The 19,916-nt window shown below is 43.4% G+C and overlaps 1 protein-coding gene across 2 annotated transcripts in view; it reads left to right on the top strand.

Moving 5' to 3' along the window:
* Positions 1-2,163: 2,163 nt before the first annotated feature.
* The window catches only part of mtx3 (metaxin 3), a 30,851-nt gene continuing 13,098 nt past the window's right edge, over positions 2,164-19,916 (top strand). For both annotated transcript variants that reach the window (XM_041186946.1, XM_041186945.1), the window contains exons 1-4: positions 2,164-2,312; positions 4,526-4,595; positions 6,445-6,521; positions 16,687-16,779. In XM_041186946.1, the coding sequence (XP_041042880.1) occupies positions 2,232-2,312; positions 4,526-4,595; positions 6,445-6,521; positions 16,687-16,779 (321 nt within the window). In that variant the 5' untranslated portion in view covers positions 2,164-2,231. The remainder of the gene's footprint in view (positions 2,313-4,525; positions 4,596-6,444; positions 6,522-16,686; positions 16,780-19,916) is intronic.

Here is a 19,916-nt window from a genome sequence, read left to right as displayed (position 1 = left end):
GTATAGACCCAGAGTCCTCAAACGTTCCTCATATGTTAAGCCTTTCAATTCTGTGATCATTCTCATGAACCTCCTCTGGACCCTCTCCAGGGCCAGCACATCCTTCCTGAGATACGAGACCCAGAGGGGTTAGTCCTGCTGTTCTGGCTGATATTTTTCCCTCAATCAGCACTACAGAAACAGATTAGCTGATCATTATCACGTTGCTGCCTCGGGAGCCAAGGTAAATCGTGGGAAGAGTGAAGCTATGTTCTTTGGGAACTGGGCTGACCGATCCTTTGTCCCCTTCACTGTCAGGGCTGACGGCCTGAAGGTGCTGGGGATATGGTTCGGAGGGACCAGGGCACGCGTTATAAACTGGAAGGAGCGAGTGTCTATGGTGAAAAGGAAACTGGGCATGTGGGAGCGACGCTCCCTCTCCATTGCAGGTAAGAACCTGGTCATCAGGTGTAAGGCACTCTCGCTTTTTCTGTATGTGGCGCAGATCTGGCCCATTCCACACTCCTGCATAGTGGCGATCACCCGAGCCATCTTGCGCTTTATCTGGAGATCGAAAATGGATCGTGTCCGCAGGGATGCGATGTACAAGCCTCTAGATAAAGGGGGAAAAAACTTGCCCAACATTGTCCTCATACTGATGGCCACCTTTGTATGCGGCTGCATCAAGCTGTGCGTAGACCCTCAGTACGCAAACACCAAGTGTCACTACGTGCTGAGGTTCTACCTGTCCCCGGTGTTGCGAAGGATGGGTCTGGCCACGCTGCCGCGGAACACTCCAAGTAGTTGGACCGTGCCGTACCACCTGTCCCTCGTGGAAAAATTTATGCAGAGAAACACCTTTGACCACAAGTCCATCTGGCAGTGGTCGGCATGTAACGTCTTAAAGGCCCTGAGGGAAAAGGAGAGGGTGGATCCTGTGGGATGGTTTCCCGAGCAGACTGACAAAGTCATTTGGCAGAATGCCTCATCGCCCGAACTTTCCAACAAGCACCAAGACGTAGCTTGGCTAGTGGTAAGAAAGGCCCTCCCCATCAAATCCTTCCTACGCTCCAGGAGTCTCACCCCCTCGGCACGTTGCCCTCAAGGTGGCTGTGGTGGGGAAGAGACCGTTGTTCACCTCCTTGTAGATTGTGCCTTTGCAAAGAAAGTCTGGAGAGAGATACAATGGTTTCTGTCGAGGTTCGTCCCGAGCAGTTCTGTGACACAGGACTCTGTGCTCTACGGGCTGTTCCCAGGGACACACACTGAGACAAACATCAACTGCAGCTGGAGGATCATCAACTCAGTAAAAGACGCTCTTTGGTCTGCCTGTAACTTGTTGGTCTTCCAGCGCAAAGAGTTGTCTCTGACCGAGTGTTGCAGACTGGCACATTCCAAGGTTCAGGACTACGTGCTGAGGGATGCACTAAAGCTTGGGGCAGCTGCCGCAAAGGCGCAATGGGGAAGGGTCGCTGCCTAAGACCTTTCTGCCACAGTGTACCGAGGGGCTGGGAACTGTAAAGAGCCCCTCGGGATGTACAGCTCAAAATAAATATCTGCCAATGATTGTAATATTCATTGTTTGTACTGATACACCTTGTGATTCATGTTGTAAAAGTTGAACCTGATTGTATTTTTATGATGGTGATTTTGAAATGGTTTGAAATGTTGTTGAAGATTTATGAATAAAGTATATTTTTGCAAAAAAAAATCATTATCACGTTGCTGTTTGTGGGAGCTTGCTGTGTGTAAATTGGTTACTGCACTTCCTACATTACAACAGTAACTACACTTCAAAAGTACCTCATTGGCTGTAAGGCACTTTGGAACATATAAATGCTAGCCTATTTTAAAACAAAGAAAAGGGGCCAGTTTACCACATTCATGAAAGATTTAAGAAAGCTTTACTGCAAATGGGCTTTTTGTTTTGAAACGAGGCACTGAAGAAATAGTTTGTTTAAAAGAATAATATTGTTACTTTTTTTTAAGATGGGCATAACCCTTAATATTTGGGGGGAAGGAGGAAACAAGCTAGTCTCTAAAAAATAGCAATGTGTAATAAGGGCAAGTGTGATTGATGCGGAATAGGAGAGGGAGTTGGAAGTGGCAGTGTGGAGGAGGGTGAGCGTGTCCTGGCTGACACACCTAGCGCAGCGCTGGTTAACGCTGCCTGGCCTTGCTGCATTAGCGGAGCTGCTGCGCTGCACTGTACCAGACTGAGCGAGTGGTTCCGGCTCAAACAGAGTGGGGACATGGCGTCGCCCATGGAGCTGATGTGCTGGGGAGGAGACTGGGGTTTGCCCTCCGTACACACCGACTCTCTCATCGTATTGGTAAAAACAAACAACGAGCGAGCGCTTTGCTTGTCTTGGTTAATCCTGCAAATGGTTCTATTTATTAATAATAGACGCGCACCGGTTTATTTGTTAAATGCTTCGCGTACGTGTTAAACCTAAATTGTTTACTTCTGACGCTGATTGAACAAAAAAAATACTGGATGCATAACCTTTCACAAAAGAAGTAAAATAATAAAGCGCCGCTTTCACGAAGCTCCTGTGTAAGTGTGTTATTTTCTGCAGCCAGGGCCGCGTAACCTGTCACTCAAGGTCAGTCTGCCTCCAGTGTAACCCTGCTGCCAACTCAGGGGACGGGGGGTGCGGTGGTGGGGGGAGAATTTATACAGCTTTTGCATTCTGCAGTCAATTAATGAAACCTAAAACGGATCTGATATACTAATTAAAGTGAAAGACATTTTGGAGTGTGGGAAATATAACTTGACTGTAAGTTATTGTATTTCACTGTGACGTGTCAAGTTTAGATTGTGCTGCCAGGTTTAGGGAAGTAGTGGGAGTGATGATCTTTATAATTAGGAAGAGTATAGCTGCTTTCTAAAGTACAACGATGATGATTGTTAAATTACTATAGACCAGATGTTTAATCCAAGCTGAATGGCTATCACAGGAATATAGACCTTGGACTGTCTATTTGCTTTGTTTCACAGAGCATAAGAGATTAAAGCAGGTTTGGAACTTTATAGCACACAGCGTGAGGTATTAACTGTAGTACATTACAGGGCAATCCATACTTGAGGAATTTCTACCTTCTGGAAACTTGAGGCCAGAACTCTTCTGTGTTCTCCTGACATGCACCAAGTCCTATCCCATCACCCCTGTGCTCACTGACCTACATTAGAAGCAACACCTTGATTTTAAAATCCTACATAAAATTATTTGAGTCGGGCCTGTGACTATATTATTGTCATTATCTTTTTTTAAAATATATTTTTTGGTCTCAAAATTGAGTTTCTATAAATTAACTTATAGTTTATTCAAAAATGTTGCTCCAGCACCAAAACAAGTTCCTATTTTACTGGAAATGCCAAAGAAACATTTTTTTTGGTAGCCACGTAGAATGACATGTTACAAGGCAGTCAGGTGACAAGAGGCTCAGGTATGTCAATGCAGCTCAAGTTTCACTTCCCTATTTATGACATTGTTTTAACATCAGAATGGGTTCCTGCCCTAGAATGAGCTGCAGCTGGTGTCATTTTGTATAAGTGGATGGTTTGATTCAGTTTGTGGGAAAGACAGCTGGCATACATATGGGTCTGTAATCTAGGCACATGGTTTGAGCAGCAACCTTGTAATATTTGATTTGAGATGTAAGAATCCAATTTTATTTCACTGAATGTTGCACTCTGCTTCCTGTATCCTGTCTTGCACTAAGTCCTGCTGGTCCATCACTCCCTGTGTTTGCTGACCTCTGTTGGCTCTCAGTCTAGCAATATCTTAACTTTAGTATTCTCGACATTGTTTTCCAATCCCTACATGACTTCGCCCCACTCTAACACTCTTAACTTCCTCCAGCTCTATGACCTACTGAGATCTGGGCACTCCTCCATTTCTGGCCTCATGTGCATCCCCAATATCCTTTGCTGCAGCATTGACAGCCCTCTCAGCAGAGGCCCGAAGGTGTGGAATTCCTTCCCTAAAGCTCTCTGCAACTCTATCTGTTTCTCTTCTTTAAAACTTCCCTCTGTGATCAAGCTTTTGGTCACCTGTCCTAATATCTCTCCATGCAGCTTGGTGTCAGATTTTATCTGTTACTGCTCCTGTGACACACCTTGGAATGTTTTACTACTAAATATAAATGCAAGTTGTTGTTTGAGTAATACTTAGCCCTCCCCAGTATGGAATTATAAACAGTAACACATGAGAGGTTCATAACATTCACAGTGCAAGACTGCTGTAATCTAGCAGGCTTATTCAGGCCTGATAAAGGTACCTGGTCTGATAATTAGCCCATAAGAAGTTATTATCCTAATGTCATATTTGGGGCAGAGTAGAAAAAGCTTTAGTCTGTGTCTAACACACTGCTAGTATCAAGCGGATGCTTGAAACCAGCAGTGGGTGCAAAGATTTAGACATAACAATGTTCCTCACATGGCTGAGTGGAAAATTAAATCCCTGGACACCTTTTAAAAGAAAAATGAAAGTGGCATTTTCTTGCAAACGCTGTACACCTCTAATTTTTTTTTCTACTGCAGGCATATGCCAAATTTTCACGGGCTCCTCTGAAAGTGCACTTTATTAATAATCCATGGAAAACACCTACAGGTACCATTTTAAATGTATTTAAATTGCTTTACACTGTATCTGCAGCTTTTAATATTAATCAGAGTACCAGTATTGTCACTAGGATCCTAGTAACATATCTTGATAACCTTGCGATTTTTTTTTATCCCCTGTCCATTTGAATTTTTAAATACTGTCAGCAGCATATATTATTTCCTTACACACTTATATTGCAAGATGATTTTGAGTTCCATTACATTAAAGTGAAACGATCACAGAAACAATGTGAGGTGATTCATTTAGAACATTACACGAAAGACTTAAATGCACTTTTTCCACATAGTTAATTGGTAAGAAATGTGCTAAAGATGCATAATGACAATGCAAAACTGAAAGTCCTTTCAAATTATGCACCTACTTCTTTCACAGTTGAGAAAATTATTCCCTGTAATTTTCTAATAGCACTACAAAAGAAAATTTGAAGAAAATTCAAAGATCCAGGATTTTATTACTTATTCTAGAGGTCAAATGTATGAAAACAACAAAAAAAAATCTGCATGAAGCTTTTAATATTGGATTATTAGGCATTTTAAATTATCTTTGGATTTTTCATTGAATGTATGGTGAATGGAGAAAAATGGGCAGAATCCCTTATAAGATTATATACTTACGTTGTATACTATACCAGAGCCTAGGTTTTCTGATATTGTTTTAACACTGATGCTTTTCTATTATAATCTGATCAGAAAATCTAGACTTAAAAATATAGATCATGACCAGGGAGGGGGAGGTGGGGGGGGTGGGTGGTGGTGTGGAGAAGCACAAATTGGTCGCTACTTATAACTTTTCCCTCCAAAAGAGGGTTAAGAGCTTTCTGTACATAGGCCAACCAGCTACTTTTATGTGTCTGGCCAATGACGGGCTCAATTGGCTCCAGATAAACTCCCAAATGGGCCTGAAACACTGAACTTTGATCAAGACAGTGGAGAAACTGTGGATTGTGTGGCCCTCCCCATAGCTGAGATTGTAGAAGCCAAAGAAGAAGTTGAAAACCCAGGAATAAGCAAATAAAAGATACAATTCTGAACCAGTAATATTCATCTTCACAACAATATTCCTCACACTTCTATCTTAAAATTCTCCCAGATTTTCTTTTGCTTTACTTCTGGCATGTGACCAAGTGCATCATGAATGTGGGGATGAATTTCCGCTGTGATGTATGAATTGATTTATTTAGGTATAATTGTTTGTGGGTGACCTAAAACTTAGATAGTCCTATATAGATTATAGAGTTTTCGGTAGTTAGTCTGGTCTGTAAGAATTTTTAAAATGTCGAACAGGCCATTGAGTCCAACAAGCCTTTCAATTTGTAGTTAATTAATAATTTTCTCCTAATTCCAAAACCTGTTGTACCTTTTGAATCCATACAAATAATTTGATTCAGTGGCCTTCCTTGGTAATTTATTTGATGGGTCCGTTGTTCCTTGCGTGAATAAGGTCCACCTGACTTCCCTCCTTACTTTTGATTTCTAATTTTCAACCTGTGTGTAAGCCCTACAACAGCATTTTGAGCAATTTGCCTGGAATAACTTTGATACTCCCCTTCAGAAGATGGGCCAGGATTTTTCAGACAGAGGGGTTTCCCAGCCTGCCACCTGAAGAGTGGCATACTTTCTCGCCGATGCTGGCTGCCCTGCAGCCATTTAACACCCCAAGGAGACTTAATTGGCTGGAGTTGGGCTCAATCAGGAGGAAATCCCGCCTCAGAGATCTGATTGGCCGACAGCTCTCCAGTTCCAGAAGCTGCAGTGGACAGGACTGGGACTGCAAGTGGTCCCCAGAGTCTGTGGTGAAAATCAGTTTGTAACGTTGTGATTTTCCCTTCTTACAGGACACATTCCAGTATTAACTTCAGACAATACAAATGTTGTGCAACCTGAAAACATTCTGAATTTCCTGAGAAAGCAGGTATGTTTGTTGTGCTATTTTGATTAAATGAAAGTGCATACTTGCAGATTGATTGAAAACGTGCATTTTGGATTTTACTCTTGTGGGGCATGTGAAGGGCATGCTGTGGTCTTATTCAAGGTTGAAGTGCATCAGGGGAAATCCACTTGCATTGTTATTATTGATTTTCAGAAGCCTTTCAACTTAGTGCCTCATGTAGCTCTCATAATGAGTACATGAAAGTATCTGACTAAATCTTAGATTTGTAGCTGAGATGTGTACGCCAGCTCCAAGACCTTTGTAAGGGTGGATGGTGCCCACTGAACCCATTAAGCTCAAAAGGAAAGGAAGAAACATTTGCATTTCAATAGGTCTTTCTTGGCCTTAGGGTGTCCCAATGCACTTTCAGCTATGAGCTACTTTTGGAGTGTGTTCACTATTGTAAACATAGAAACATAGAAAATAGGAGCAGGAATAGGCCATTCGGCCCTTCGAACCTGCTCCACCAATCATTATGATCATGGCTGATCATCCAACTCAATAGCCTGCTCCTGATTTCTCCCCTTTTCCTTGATCCCCTTCGCCCCAAGAGCTATATCTAACTCCTTGAAAACATCCAATGTTTTGGCTTCAACTACTTTCTGTGGTAGCGAATTCCACAGGCTCACCACTCTCTGAGTGAAGAAATTTCTCCTCATCTCAGTCCTAAATGGTCTACCCCATATCCTCAGACTGTGACCCCTGGTTCTGGACTCCCCCAACTTCCTGCATCTACCCTGTCAAGTTCTGTTAGAATTTTATAGGTTTCTATGAGATCCCCTCTCATTCTTCTGCACTCCAGCGAATATAATCCTAACCGACTCAATCTCTCCTCATATGTCAGTCCCACCATCCCAGAAATCAGCCTGGTAAACCTTCCCTGGACTCCCTCTATAGCAAGAACATCCTTCCTCAGATAAGGAGACCAAAACTGCACACAATATTCCAGGTGTGGTCTCACCAAGGCCCTGTATAATTGCAGCAAGACATCCCTGCTCCTGTACTTGAATCCTCTCGCTATGAAGGCCAACAAACCATTTGCCTTCTTTACCGCCTGCTGCACCTGCATGCTTACCTTCAGCGACTGGTGTACGAGGACATCCAGGTCTCATTGCACATTCCCCTCTCTCAATTTATAGCCATTCAGATAATAATCTGCCTTCCTGTTTTTGCTACCAAAGTGGATAACCTCACATTTATCCACATTATACTGCATCTGCCATGCATTTGCCCACTCACTCAGGTTGTCCAAATCACACCGAAGCATCTCTGCATCCTCCTCACAGCTCACCCTCCCACCCAGCTTTGTGTCATCTGCAAATTTGGAGATAATACATTTAGTTCCCTCATCTAAATCATTAATATATATTGTGAATAGCTGGGGTCCCAGCACCGATCCCTGCGGTACCCCACTAGTCACTGCTTGCCATTTGGAAAAAGACCCATTTATTCCTACTCTTTGTTTCTTGTCTGCCAACCAGTTTTATATCCATGTCAATACACTACCCCCAATCCCATGCGCTTTAATTTTACATGCTAATCTCTTATGTGGGACTTTGTCGAAAGCCTTCTGAAAGTCCAAATAAACCACATCCACTGGCTCCCCCTCATCAACTCTATTAGTTACATTCTCGAAAAATTCCAGTAGATTTGTTAAGCATGATTTCCCTTTTGTAAATCCATGCTGACTTTGTCCGATTCTGCCACTGTTTTCCAAGTGCTCAGCTAGTAAATCTTTTATAATGGACTCTAGAATTTTCCCCACTACTGACATCAGGCTGACTGGTCTATAATTCCCTGTTTTCTCTCTATCATCCTTTTTACACAGTGGGGTTACATTAGCTACCCTCCAATCTGCAGGAACTGTTCCAGAGTCAATAGAATCTCAGAAGATGACCACCAATGAATCCACTATTTCTAGGGCCACTTAAGTACTCTGGAATGTAGATTATCAGGCCTTGGGGATTTATCAGCCTTCAATCCCATCAATTTCTCCAACACTATTTCCCTACTAATACTGATTTCCTTCAGTTCCTCCCTCTCACTAAACCGTGTTCCCCAACATTTCTGGCATGTTATTTGTGTCCTCCTTTGTGAAGACATAAAAAATAGGAACAGTGACTGTAAGGTCCCCCAAACAGCAAGTGATAATGACTAGATAGTTATTGTTTTTAATAATGTTGGTTAAACACTGCGTTTTGGCCAGAACATTAGGAAGAACACCTTCCTTGTTTTATATTGCGCCTGTGAAGCACCTTGGCTCTTGATTGATGCCAACTGCAGCCTGGTCAGGTCCTTCAGTTCTGGGGCTGAAAGTAGGAAGGAGATCTTCAAAGTGTATTTGTGGCTAAGACATCTTCAGTTTTTTCTTTATGCTAAATAAATAAAAGTCACTGCTGAAATAGTACTGTGGAATTTTTATGCTCAACTGAGAGGGCAAATGGGGCTTTGGTTTAATAAAGCATCTGAAATGTGACACCTCTGACCTCCTTAGTACTGCACGGGAATGTCAAACTAAATTATGTGCTCAAGTCTCTGGAGTAGGACTTGAACCCCATACCTTCTGACTCAAAGGGGAGATACCACCATTAAGCCATCTTAAATGAGGTGTGAGGCGAAGGTTGTCTACAGTCATTAATCCTATTTGATGTTTTAATGATGTGGTGGACTGTACTGTAAAGTATGTGTTTTGGAGTTTCTGTTCCAGCTGTTTCTAGATACTGTGGTGTTCCTTTTCTATATGATACTGTGTAATTGGTAGAGTCGCCTTGGAACCTGCTGTGCTGTACCCACATCTTAATCAATGGGCTTATTGGGTGGTATCAGTAGTGTGTAGTATTATGGTCGTAGCCCTGAGAGATCGCTGAAGTATTGATTGAAGGATACATGGTGTATATGTTCCAATTATTGATCTAAACAGTCCCTGAGGCTCTTGACTGATGCCAACTACAGCCTGGCCAGATCCTTCAGAACTGTGCTGCAAGTAGGAAGGAAATCTTCAAAGTGTATTTGTGGTTAAGACGTCTTCAGTTTTATCTCATAGTTCAGAACCCCTAGGCATTAAATGAAAAGATTTCTCCTGGCCCATTTGGAAGATACAGGACCAGACAAAGAAAAGGGTTTATAACAAACAGTGGTGACTCCAATTTTTGTCAGTGTGCCACTGAGTACCCTAAAGGTGAAGTCATCTTCATGGTGGGCATGCATTAAATAGTTGGTGATGGGTAAACCTGGCATATGGCAGCTTTCCGTCTCATAAGAAGATGGATGGTGCTGTGATGGTTGGCTTTGCACTAAGCATCACGTAGTGTGGTTCAGGAGTGTTTAAATGTCCAGTGACAGGCATGATGAAAGGAGTCCTTTGCAGGCCCTTCTCATACAGAAGGTAGATGTCCATTCCATGCCAATGAAGAAACTGTTGATGTTTTCACTGATAGCTGCTGGAGCACTCTGGAGGCCGGGGGTGAGAACATGTGCTTAGCACTTGGATATATCGTTCAGTTGTAGAGGGGCTAGCTGTTGCTGAAACTCTACACTGGCAAACTATGTGGGTTTAGGTGGTTAAACAGCAGGTGCCCTTGTGCACACTTGGCGCTCTCTGAACCTTGGCTCTGCCGGCTCCTCGGTCGGCTGGACTTGGGCATGTGAGATGTAGCTCTAAGACAATAGAATGTGCACTCTGTATCAACAAGCAGAATTTATGGCTGTGATGATTTCTCAGTAGCTTGGTTTAGAGGCTGTTAAACATTGTGATGGAATTCAGTTCATAACACATATGAGGTTGGCAAAAAACAAAAATGAAATACCATTTACATACTTAGTTCCTACCGAAGGTGCAGAATGTACTCTGGGTGGGAGATTGCAATGTCCATCACCACGAGTGGCTCGGTAGCACCAAACTGGCCGAGTCCTAAAGAACATAGCTGCTAGATTGGGTCTGCGCCAGTTGCTGAGGGAACCAAAAAGAGGGAAAAATAGACTTGACCTCATCCTCACTGACCAGCCTGCCACAGATGCACCTGTTCATGACTGTATCAGTTGGAGTGACCACCTCCCAGTCCTTGTGGAGACAAAGACCCACCTTCACATTGAGTATATCCTCCATCGTGTTGTGTGGCACTACCACTCTGCTAAATGGGATAGATTTTGAACAGATCCAGCAGCTCAAGATTGGGCACCCATGAGACGCTGTGGGCCATCAGCAGTACCAGAATTGTACTTAAACCACAATCTCTAACCTCATGGCCTGGCATATCCCCCACTCTACCATCAAGCCAGGGGATCAACCCTGGTTCAAGCATACCTAAAAATGAGGTGTCAACCTGGTAAAGCTACAACACAGGACTATTTGCATGCCAAACAGCATAAGCAGCAAGCAATAGACAGAGCCAATTGATTCCACAACCAACAGATCAGATCTAAAACAAAAACAGAATTACCTGGAAAAACTCAGCAGGTCTGGCAGCACCGGCGGAGAAGAAAAGAGTTGACGTTTCGAGTCCTCATGACCCTTCGACAGAACTGATCAGATCTAAGCTCTGCAGTCCTGCCACACCCAGTTGTGAATGGTGGTGGGCAATTAAACAACTCACAGGAGGAGGAGGTTCCACAAATATGGGGGAGTTCAGCACATCAGTGCAAAAGGTAAGGCTGAAGCATTCACAACAATCTTCAGCCTGAAGTGCCAAGTGGATGATCTATCTTGGCCTTCTCCGGAGGTCTCCAGCATCACAGCCAGTTTTCAGCTAATTTGATTCACTCCACATGATATCAAGAAATGGCTGAAGGCACTGGATACTGCAAAGGCTATGGCCCTGACAATATTCTGGCAATAGTACTGACGACTTGTGCTGCAGAACTTGCCACGCCTCTAGCCAAGCTATCCCAGTACAGCTACAACAATAGCATCTACTCGGTAATGTGGAAAATTGCCCAAGTATGTGCTGCATGTAAAAAGCAGGACAAATCCAACCCATAACACAAGACCATAAGACGTAGGAGCAGAAGTAGGCCATTCAATCCATTGAGTCTGCTCCGCCATTCAATGAGATTGCGGCTGATCTGATCCTCAATTCCATTTTCCTGCTTTTTTCCCCATAACCCTACATTCCCTTGCTGATTAAAAATCTGTCTATCTCAGCCTTGAATATACTTAACAACCCAGTCTCTACAGCTCTGTGCGGTGACGAATTCCACAGATTGACTACCCTCTGAGAGAAGAAATTCCTCCTCATCTCTGTCTTAAATGGGAGATCCCTTACTCTGAGATTATGCCCTCTGGTCCCAGACTCTCCCACAAGGGAAAATAACCTCTCAGCATCTACCCTGTCAAGCCCCCCTAAGAATTCTATATGCTTCAATAAGGTCACCTCTCATTCTTCTAAATTTCAATAAGTACAGGCCCAACCTACTCAATCTCTCCTCATAAGAAAATCCCTCCATACCCGTGATCAACCTAGTGAACCTTCTCTGCACTGCCTCCAATGCCAGTATATCTTACCTTAGATAAGGGGACCAACACTGTTCACAATATTCTAGGTGTGGTCCAACTAGTGCCTTGTATAGTTTTAGCAAGACTTCCCTATTTTTATACTTCATTCCCTTTGAAATAAAGGCCAACATTCCATTTGCCTTCCCCATTACCTGCTGAACTTGTATGTTAGCTTTTTGGGGTTCATGCTCAAGGATTCCCATATCCCTCTGCCTGCAGCTTTCTGCAGTCTCTCTCCATTTAAATAATATTCAGCTCCTCTATTCTTCCTTCCAAAGTGCATAACCTCACATTTTCCCACATTATATTCCATCTGCCACGTTCTTGCCCATTCACTTAACCTGTCTATATCCCTCTGTAGAATCCTTGTGTCACCTTCATCACTTGCCTTTCCACCAATTTTTGTGTCATCCGCAAATTTGATGATAGTACATTCACTTCCCTCATCTAAGTTTATTGTAAATAATTGTGGCCCCAGCACTGATCCCTGTGGCACTCCACTAGTTATAGTTTGCCATCCCAAAAATGCCCCCCTTATCCCAACTCTCTGTCTTCTATTAGTTAGCCAATCCTCTATCCGTGCTAATATACCACCCCCAATACCATGGGCTCTTATCTTATTAATTAGCCCTATGTGCGGTACCTTATCGAATTCCTTTTGGAAATCCAAATATATTACATCTACTGGTTCCCCTTTATCTATCCTGCTTGTTACCATCTCAAAGAATTCTAATAAGTTTGTTATGCTCACCTTTGCAGGGAACAGTATCTGTCCCCTACCGCTATGATATTCCCATTTCCTCTCCCCACTTGAATGGCTCCCTGTACCACAGTGCCATGGTCAGTTTGTGCATCCTCCCTAGAGTCCCTGTTCTCATCCATACAGCTTGCAAGAACCTTGTAACTGTTGGACAGTTGCAGGGGCTGAGGCTCCTTGAACACTACCCCTTGGTGCCCAAACATGCTTCACCTGCAGTCACACCCTCCTGTCCCTGATCACAAACCAAATTTGAATTACATAATCTGAGGGGTGTGACCGGCTCCTGGAGCAAAGTGTCCAGGTAACTGTCCCCTGATGTGGTGCAATGTCAGCAGCTCAGACTCCAGCTCCTTAACTCAGATCCAAAGTTCCTAGAGCTGCAAACACTTGGTAAGGATGTGTTTGCTCTGGTTCACCTTGTGTTGCTGCTGCTCATGGACACCATCACCCGTCCTGCCATTGCTATCGTATTTTATTCATTTATTAATTAATTACTCTAGTATCCCCACTCTTTATGCTTTATTATAATTATTTTTTATACGCACCAGTATTGATCTTATACTTAAGCTATCTTTAAGAAAAAAAACAAAAGATCTTACTTTACTTTAAAGACTAGAAATACTCACCAATCCTACTCACCAATCAGCTGCTCTCCATGCTCTTTTCTCCCTCGTGCTCTTTAATGGTCCCTTCTCTCACTCTCTCACTGTTAAAGGCTCCGTTCCTCTCTCACTGTAAATGACCACGCTGTTTCTCTCACTATAAATGACCACGCTGTTTTTCTCTCACTCTCTCACTGTAAATGACCACGCTGTTTCTCTCTTACTCTATCGCTGTAAATGACCACGCTGTTTCTCTCTTACTCTCTCACTGTAAATGACCACGCTGTTTTTCTCTCACTCTCTCGCTGTAAATGACCACGCTGCTTCTCTCGCACTTCCTCGCTGTAAATGACCACGCTGCTTCTCTGGTACTCTCTCACTGTAAATGACCACGCTGTTTCGCTCGCACTCTCTCACTGTAAATGACCACACTGTTCCTCTCGCACTCTCTCACTGTAAATGACCACACTGTTTCTCTTTCACTGTAAATGACCACACTGTTCCTCTTGCACTCTAAATTACCACGCTACTTCTCTCACACTCTCGCTGTAAATGGCCCTGCTGTTTCTCTCACTCTCTCGCTGTAAATGGCCCTGCTGTTTCTCTCTCACTTTCACCCTGTAAATGACCACACTGTTTCTCTCACACTCAATTACCGTCTTGTCAACCTACTCTCGACCATCAGTAAAGTAATGGAAGGGGTCATCAACAGTGCTATCAAGCAGCACTTGCTTAGCAATAACCTGCTCACTGACGTCCAGTTTGGGTTCCGCCAGGGCCATACCTCCTGACCTTATTACAGCCTTGCTTCAAACATGGACAAAAGAGCTGAACCTGAGCTGAGTTGAGAGTGACTGCCCTTGACATCAAAGCAGCATTTGATTGATTGTGGCATCAAGGAGTCCTAGCAAAACTGGAGAAAACTCTCTGCTGATTGGAGTCATACCTAGCACAAAGGAAGATAGTTGTGGTTGTTGGAGGTCAGTCATCTCAGCTCCAGGGCATCACTGCAGGAGTTCCTCAGGGTAGTGTCCTTGGCCCAACCATCTTCAGCTGCTTCACCAATGACCTTTCTTCCATCAAAGGTCATAAGTGGGGTTCACTGACGATTGCATAAAGTTCAGCACCATTCACGACTCTTCAGATACAGAAGCAGTCTATGCCCAACTGTAGCAAGACCTGGACAATATCCAGGCTTGGGTTGACAAGCGCCAAGTTACATTCACACCACACAAGTGTCAGGCAATGACCATCTCCAATAAGAGATAACCTAACCATCGCCCCTTGATATTCGATGGCATTATCATCACTGAATCCCCCACTATCAACATCTGGGGGTTAACATTGACCAGAAACCGAACTGGACTAGCCATACAAATATTGTGGCTACAGGAGCAGGACACGTGCTAAGAATCCTGCAGCAAGTAACTCATCTCCTGTCTCCCCAAAGCCTGTCCATTATCTACAAGGCATAAGTCAGAAGTATGATGGAATATTCTCCACTTGCCTGGATAAGCGCAGCTCCAACAGCACCCAAGAAGCTTCACCTCATCCAGCACAAAGCAACCCGCTTGTTGACACTACATCCACAAACATTCACTCCCTCCACCACCGACACACAGTAGCAGCAGTGTGTACCATCTACAAGATGCACTGCAGGAACTCACCAAACCTCCTTAGGGAGCACCTTCCAAACCCACAACCACTACCATCTAGAAGGACAAGGGTAGCATGGGAACACCACCACCTGGAAGTTCCCCTCCAAGTCACTCACCATCCTGACTTGGAAATATAGTGCCATTCCTTCACTGTCGCTGGATCAAAATCCTGGAACTCCCTTCCTAAGAGTGCTGTGGGTGTACCTACACCATATGGACTGCAGCAGTTCAAGAAGGCAGCTCACCACCATCTTCTCAAGGGCAACTAGGAATGGGCAATAAATGCTGGCCCAGCCAGTGAAGCCCACAGCCCATAAATGAATTTTTAAAAATTAACTAGAAATTGAGAGTGGGCGATGTGTCAGTGTGGTGACCAGAATACTTGTGTTGAAAAAAAGTTAGAAACAATGGTGAAACCTGTGAAGGCAGGGTTGGTGGTGGGACCATGAGTAAAATTTGAAGCTCATGGTGTCAACACAGCAGCGTCTACCCACTTGGCAATGCCAAGTCGCCAATTTGGCCACTTTAGGGACTAATTGGGACAATATGCTGCTGCCAAAATCTTCTTGGCATTGATTCCCCCTCTCTCATGATGGCCTAACAGCTGTGGCAATTCGTTATTTTAAATTTGCGCCCTCCCAGTCACCTATATGGATTAGCAGTGCCCACCTGTTCCAGTGGGGCTGCCGGCTGTCCACAGCTTTGGGCTCTCTGAACTTCCTGCCTCAGGAACCTCCCACTGTCCCACATTGAATGACAAGCGCAAAGGCGGCTAGTTACCATAAAACCGCAACACTGCGCAGACCTGCTAACACAATCGAGTATGGATCCACTTTTGGTCCTGATAGCAGAATAAATTTAGAGGTGGTAAGATTCTGCCCAGTATTTCACTGGGGGAGACTAATAGAAGAAGGACCTTTAGCTTTTCGCCCCCCCTCCGCCTTTTTTAATAAATGGCAAATTAAGTCCAATGTTTTGAAATATGAGATGGTTCATTTTGGTAGGATAAATAATAAGGCCACTTATTGGAAGTTACACAAAATAGTGTAATGTGGTAATGTGATCTGAGAATGCAGATACATAATGTGCTAACAGTAGCATTGTAAATTGATAATGTGATTAAGTTTGTATTCTAGAAGATTAGGTTAGAAAACTGGAGAGGTGTTAAATCTATATAGAATCTTGGTTAGAACACACTTGAATACAGTGCACAGTCTAGTTTCCATAATGCAGAAAGCATATTGAAGTACAAGAGAAGGCGCAGAGAATCTCAGAATTTTAACAGCACAGAAGGAGGCCATTCGGCCCATCGTGTCGGCATTGACTCTCCAAATGAGCATTATGACCTAGTGCCATTGCCCTGTCTTTTCCCCGTACCCCTGCACAGTGCTAGTTGTAAGGCATGAGTGAGAGTCCTGCTGGTACTGGGTGTAAAGAAGGCACATGACTCCAGCTGTAAAAGGTATTGACCAGGAGTGGCAATGGATAGGAGGGCACAGAACAGTGTTGACTGTTAGGAAGGTTATTGAGTACACACAGCAATTCTATTTGTCACATTGTAGGCTACAGAATACATGAATTAAAACCCCATTTATTCATTCAACAATTAATTTATTTTATTTGCTTAATTTGACAGAAATACAATGCAGACTATGAATTAACAGCTAAAGAGGGAGCTGACACTCTAGCATTTATTGCACTGATAGAAGAGAAGCTACGTCCTGCATTGGTAAATGATTCGAGCAGTATATTTTCTACTGGCGTTCTTCAGTTTGTCTCTCTGTAAAATTATGATTCTTGATGTTTAAAATGTCAACTTTATTTCTCCCATCTGATACCCTAGAATAAACCTGAGCTTCAGTTGTGGATCCCTCTACGTCAAACCTTGTGATGCATCTGTCATTTAACCCTTTTGTTAGGAGTTTTTTTTTTAACTCCTTTTTTCCACAGAGAAGATTTTGGAGGGGGTGGGGGGAATGGTTACTTTTAATGCTGGAAAAATAAAATGCTATGTGTTCACAAATTCATATTTATAAAATGGTACAAGGCAAAGGATAATTAAAATGCTGAACAAAATTTGTTTCACCAGGGATTAACATTAGGCATTAGCTTGTCCAAGTTATCAAAAAACTCCTCTCACCCTTTTGTGTTGGAAAACCCTTTGATCTCCGGTAAAGAAGAGAGACAGATGCTTAAAAAAGGCATTTTAGCTTTTGCAGCAGAAGAGATGCCGAGGCAGGAAGGACCTAGAAGAGACTTTAAAAAAAAATCAGAATCCAGAGGAGTTAGTCTGTCTAAAGCAAACAAGATGACTCACTGAAGTGAGGCAATATAGCATGTTACAAAAACATATCTAACCTTTCCCTTTATGAACTTGCCGCACTCTGTTCTCTTAGGTCCAGCCCTGACTTTGTTATCAAACCTGCCGACAAGGGTGGTGCTGTTGTTGTCTGGCGTACTGACCTCTACCTCACAGAGGCTGAGTGTCAACTCGCAGACACTTCCTCCTACCTCTTCCTGGACCATGACCCCACCACTGAACATTAGCCATTGTTTCCAGGACTGTTACTGACCTCATCTCCTCTGAGGATCTTCCTTCCACAGCTTCCAACTTCATAGTCTCCCAACCTCACACAGCCCGCTTCTACCTCCGACCCAAAATCCACAAACGGGACTGTACCGGTAGACCGATCGTGTCAGCCTGTTGCTCCCCCATGGAACTCATTTCTTCCTTTCTTGACTCCGTTCTCCCTCCCCTTGTCCAGTCTCTTCCCAACAACATCCGTGATTCCTCTGATGCCCTACATCATATCAACAATTTCCAGTTCCCTGGCCCTAACCCCTTCGCTTCACCATGGATGTCCAATCCCTCTACACCTCCATCCCCCACCAGGATGGTCTGAGGGCTCTCCACTTCTTCCTTGAACATAGGCCCGAACAAACCCCATCCACCACTACTCTCCTCCGTCTGGCTGAACTTGTTCTCTCACAGAGATAAAAGCAAAAAACTGAGGATGCTGGAAATCCAAAACAAAAATAAAAATACCTGGAAAAACTCAGCAGGTCTGGCAGCATCTGCAGAGAGGAACACAGTTAACATTTCGAGTCCGTATGATTCTTCAACAGAACTAAGTAAAAATAGAAAAGAGGTGAAATATAAGCTGGTTTAAGGGGGGTGACGGGGACGGTGGGACATGTAGGGCTGGATAGAGGGCCAGTGATAGGTGGAGATAACCAAAAGATGTCATAGACAAAAGGACAAAGTGGTGTTGAAGGTGGTGATATTATCTAAGGAATGTGCTAATTAAGGATAGAAAGCAGGACAAGCGAGGTACAGATAGCCATAGTGGGGGTGGGTGGGGTGAAGGGAAAGGATCGAAATAGGCTAAAAGGTAGAGATAAAACAATGGATGGAAATACATTTAAAAATAATGGAAATAGGTGGGAAAAGAAAAATCTATATAAATATAGATTTATATGTATCACTGGGTGACCGCTTTGCAGAACACCTTCGGTCTGTCCGCAAGCATGACCCAGACCTCCCTGTCGCTTGCCATTTCAACACTCCACCCTGCTCTCTTGCTCACATGTCTGTCCTTGGCCTGCTGCATTGTTCCAGTGAAGCTCAATGCAAATGGGAGGAACAGCACCTCATCTTCTGACTAGGCACTTTACAGCCTTTTGAACTGAATATTGAATTCAACAATTTTAGATCATGAACTCTCTCCTCCATCCCCACCCCCTTTCCAATCCCCCCCTTTTTTTCCAATAATTTATATAGATTTTTCTATATGCTCAATGCAAACTGGAGGAACAGCACCTCATCTTCCGATTAGGCATTTTACAGCCTTCCGGACTTAACACTAAGTTCAACAACTTCAGACCATGAACTTTCTCCTTCATCCTCACTCATTTTTGATCAGCCTTTTTCCTGTATTCATCTTGATTTTTTAATTATTTCCATTTTTATTCATTGTTTTATCCCCAGCTTTTAGCCTATTTTCGATCTTTCTTCCCCCACCCCACCCCCACTAGGGCCATCTGTCACTTTCCAGAGTGCTTACCCTAGTCCGGCCATTATCACATTCTGCTTACCACTCTTAATGTCACCATTTGCACCTCCTTTAGCCAGTACCACCACTATTAACAACCCTTTGACCATTAGTTTATGACATCTTTTGCAATCTCTCCTTTGCCTCCACCTATCGCTGGCCTTCTATCCAGCTTCACCTGTTCCACCCCACCCTTAAACAGTATATATTTCACCACATTTCTACATCCCTTTAGCTCTGAAGAAGAGTCATACGGACTCGAAATGTTAACTCTGTCTTTCTCTTCACAGATGCTGTCAGACCTCCTGAGTTTTTCCGGCATTTTTTTGTTTTTGTTTCAGATTTCCAGCATCCGCAGTATTTTGTCTTTATCAATATAGTATGTTAATTATTTTTGTTATATCATGGCTGAGATTAAATGAGTGAACTTAAACAATATTATTATGCTGTACAAAAACCCTGCAATGGATCAAAGCAGCTTAGTGATTTGAACCAAAAATATCCTCAATTACATTGAACAACGTGGTCACCTGTCAGGGTAATTGAAGAAATAAATATGTAAAAGACCCAGCCATCCAGCTCGGGTCACATGCTGGGGTTGGGGGTTGGTGATGGCCTACTCTTATGCATCAGATTATTATATTATGCATGCAAACATAGGGCATGTAGATATTAGGAATCAACATCCATAAAAGTGAGATACTTAGAACATTTAGAGGAGTGACAAGCCACTGTGCATGAGAAGGTATCTATGTGATTCTGCATTAAATCTGGTGGACTTGAGTATTACTCAAGTATTTTTAAAAGACCATTG

The sequence above is a fragment of the Carcharodon carcharias genome, chromosome 4 (assembly GCF_017639515.1).
Source record: "Carcharodon carcharias isolate sCarCar2 chromosome 4, sCarCar2.pri, whole genome shotgun sequence".
Taxonomy (NCBI): domain Eukaryota; kingdom Metazoa; phylum Chordata; class Chondrichthyes; order Lamniformes; family Lamnidae; genus Carcharodon; species Carcharodon carcharias.
The sequence above is the reverse complement of the archived record's forward strand: the minus strand, read 5'-3'. Positions and strand labels throughout refer to the sequence as shown.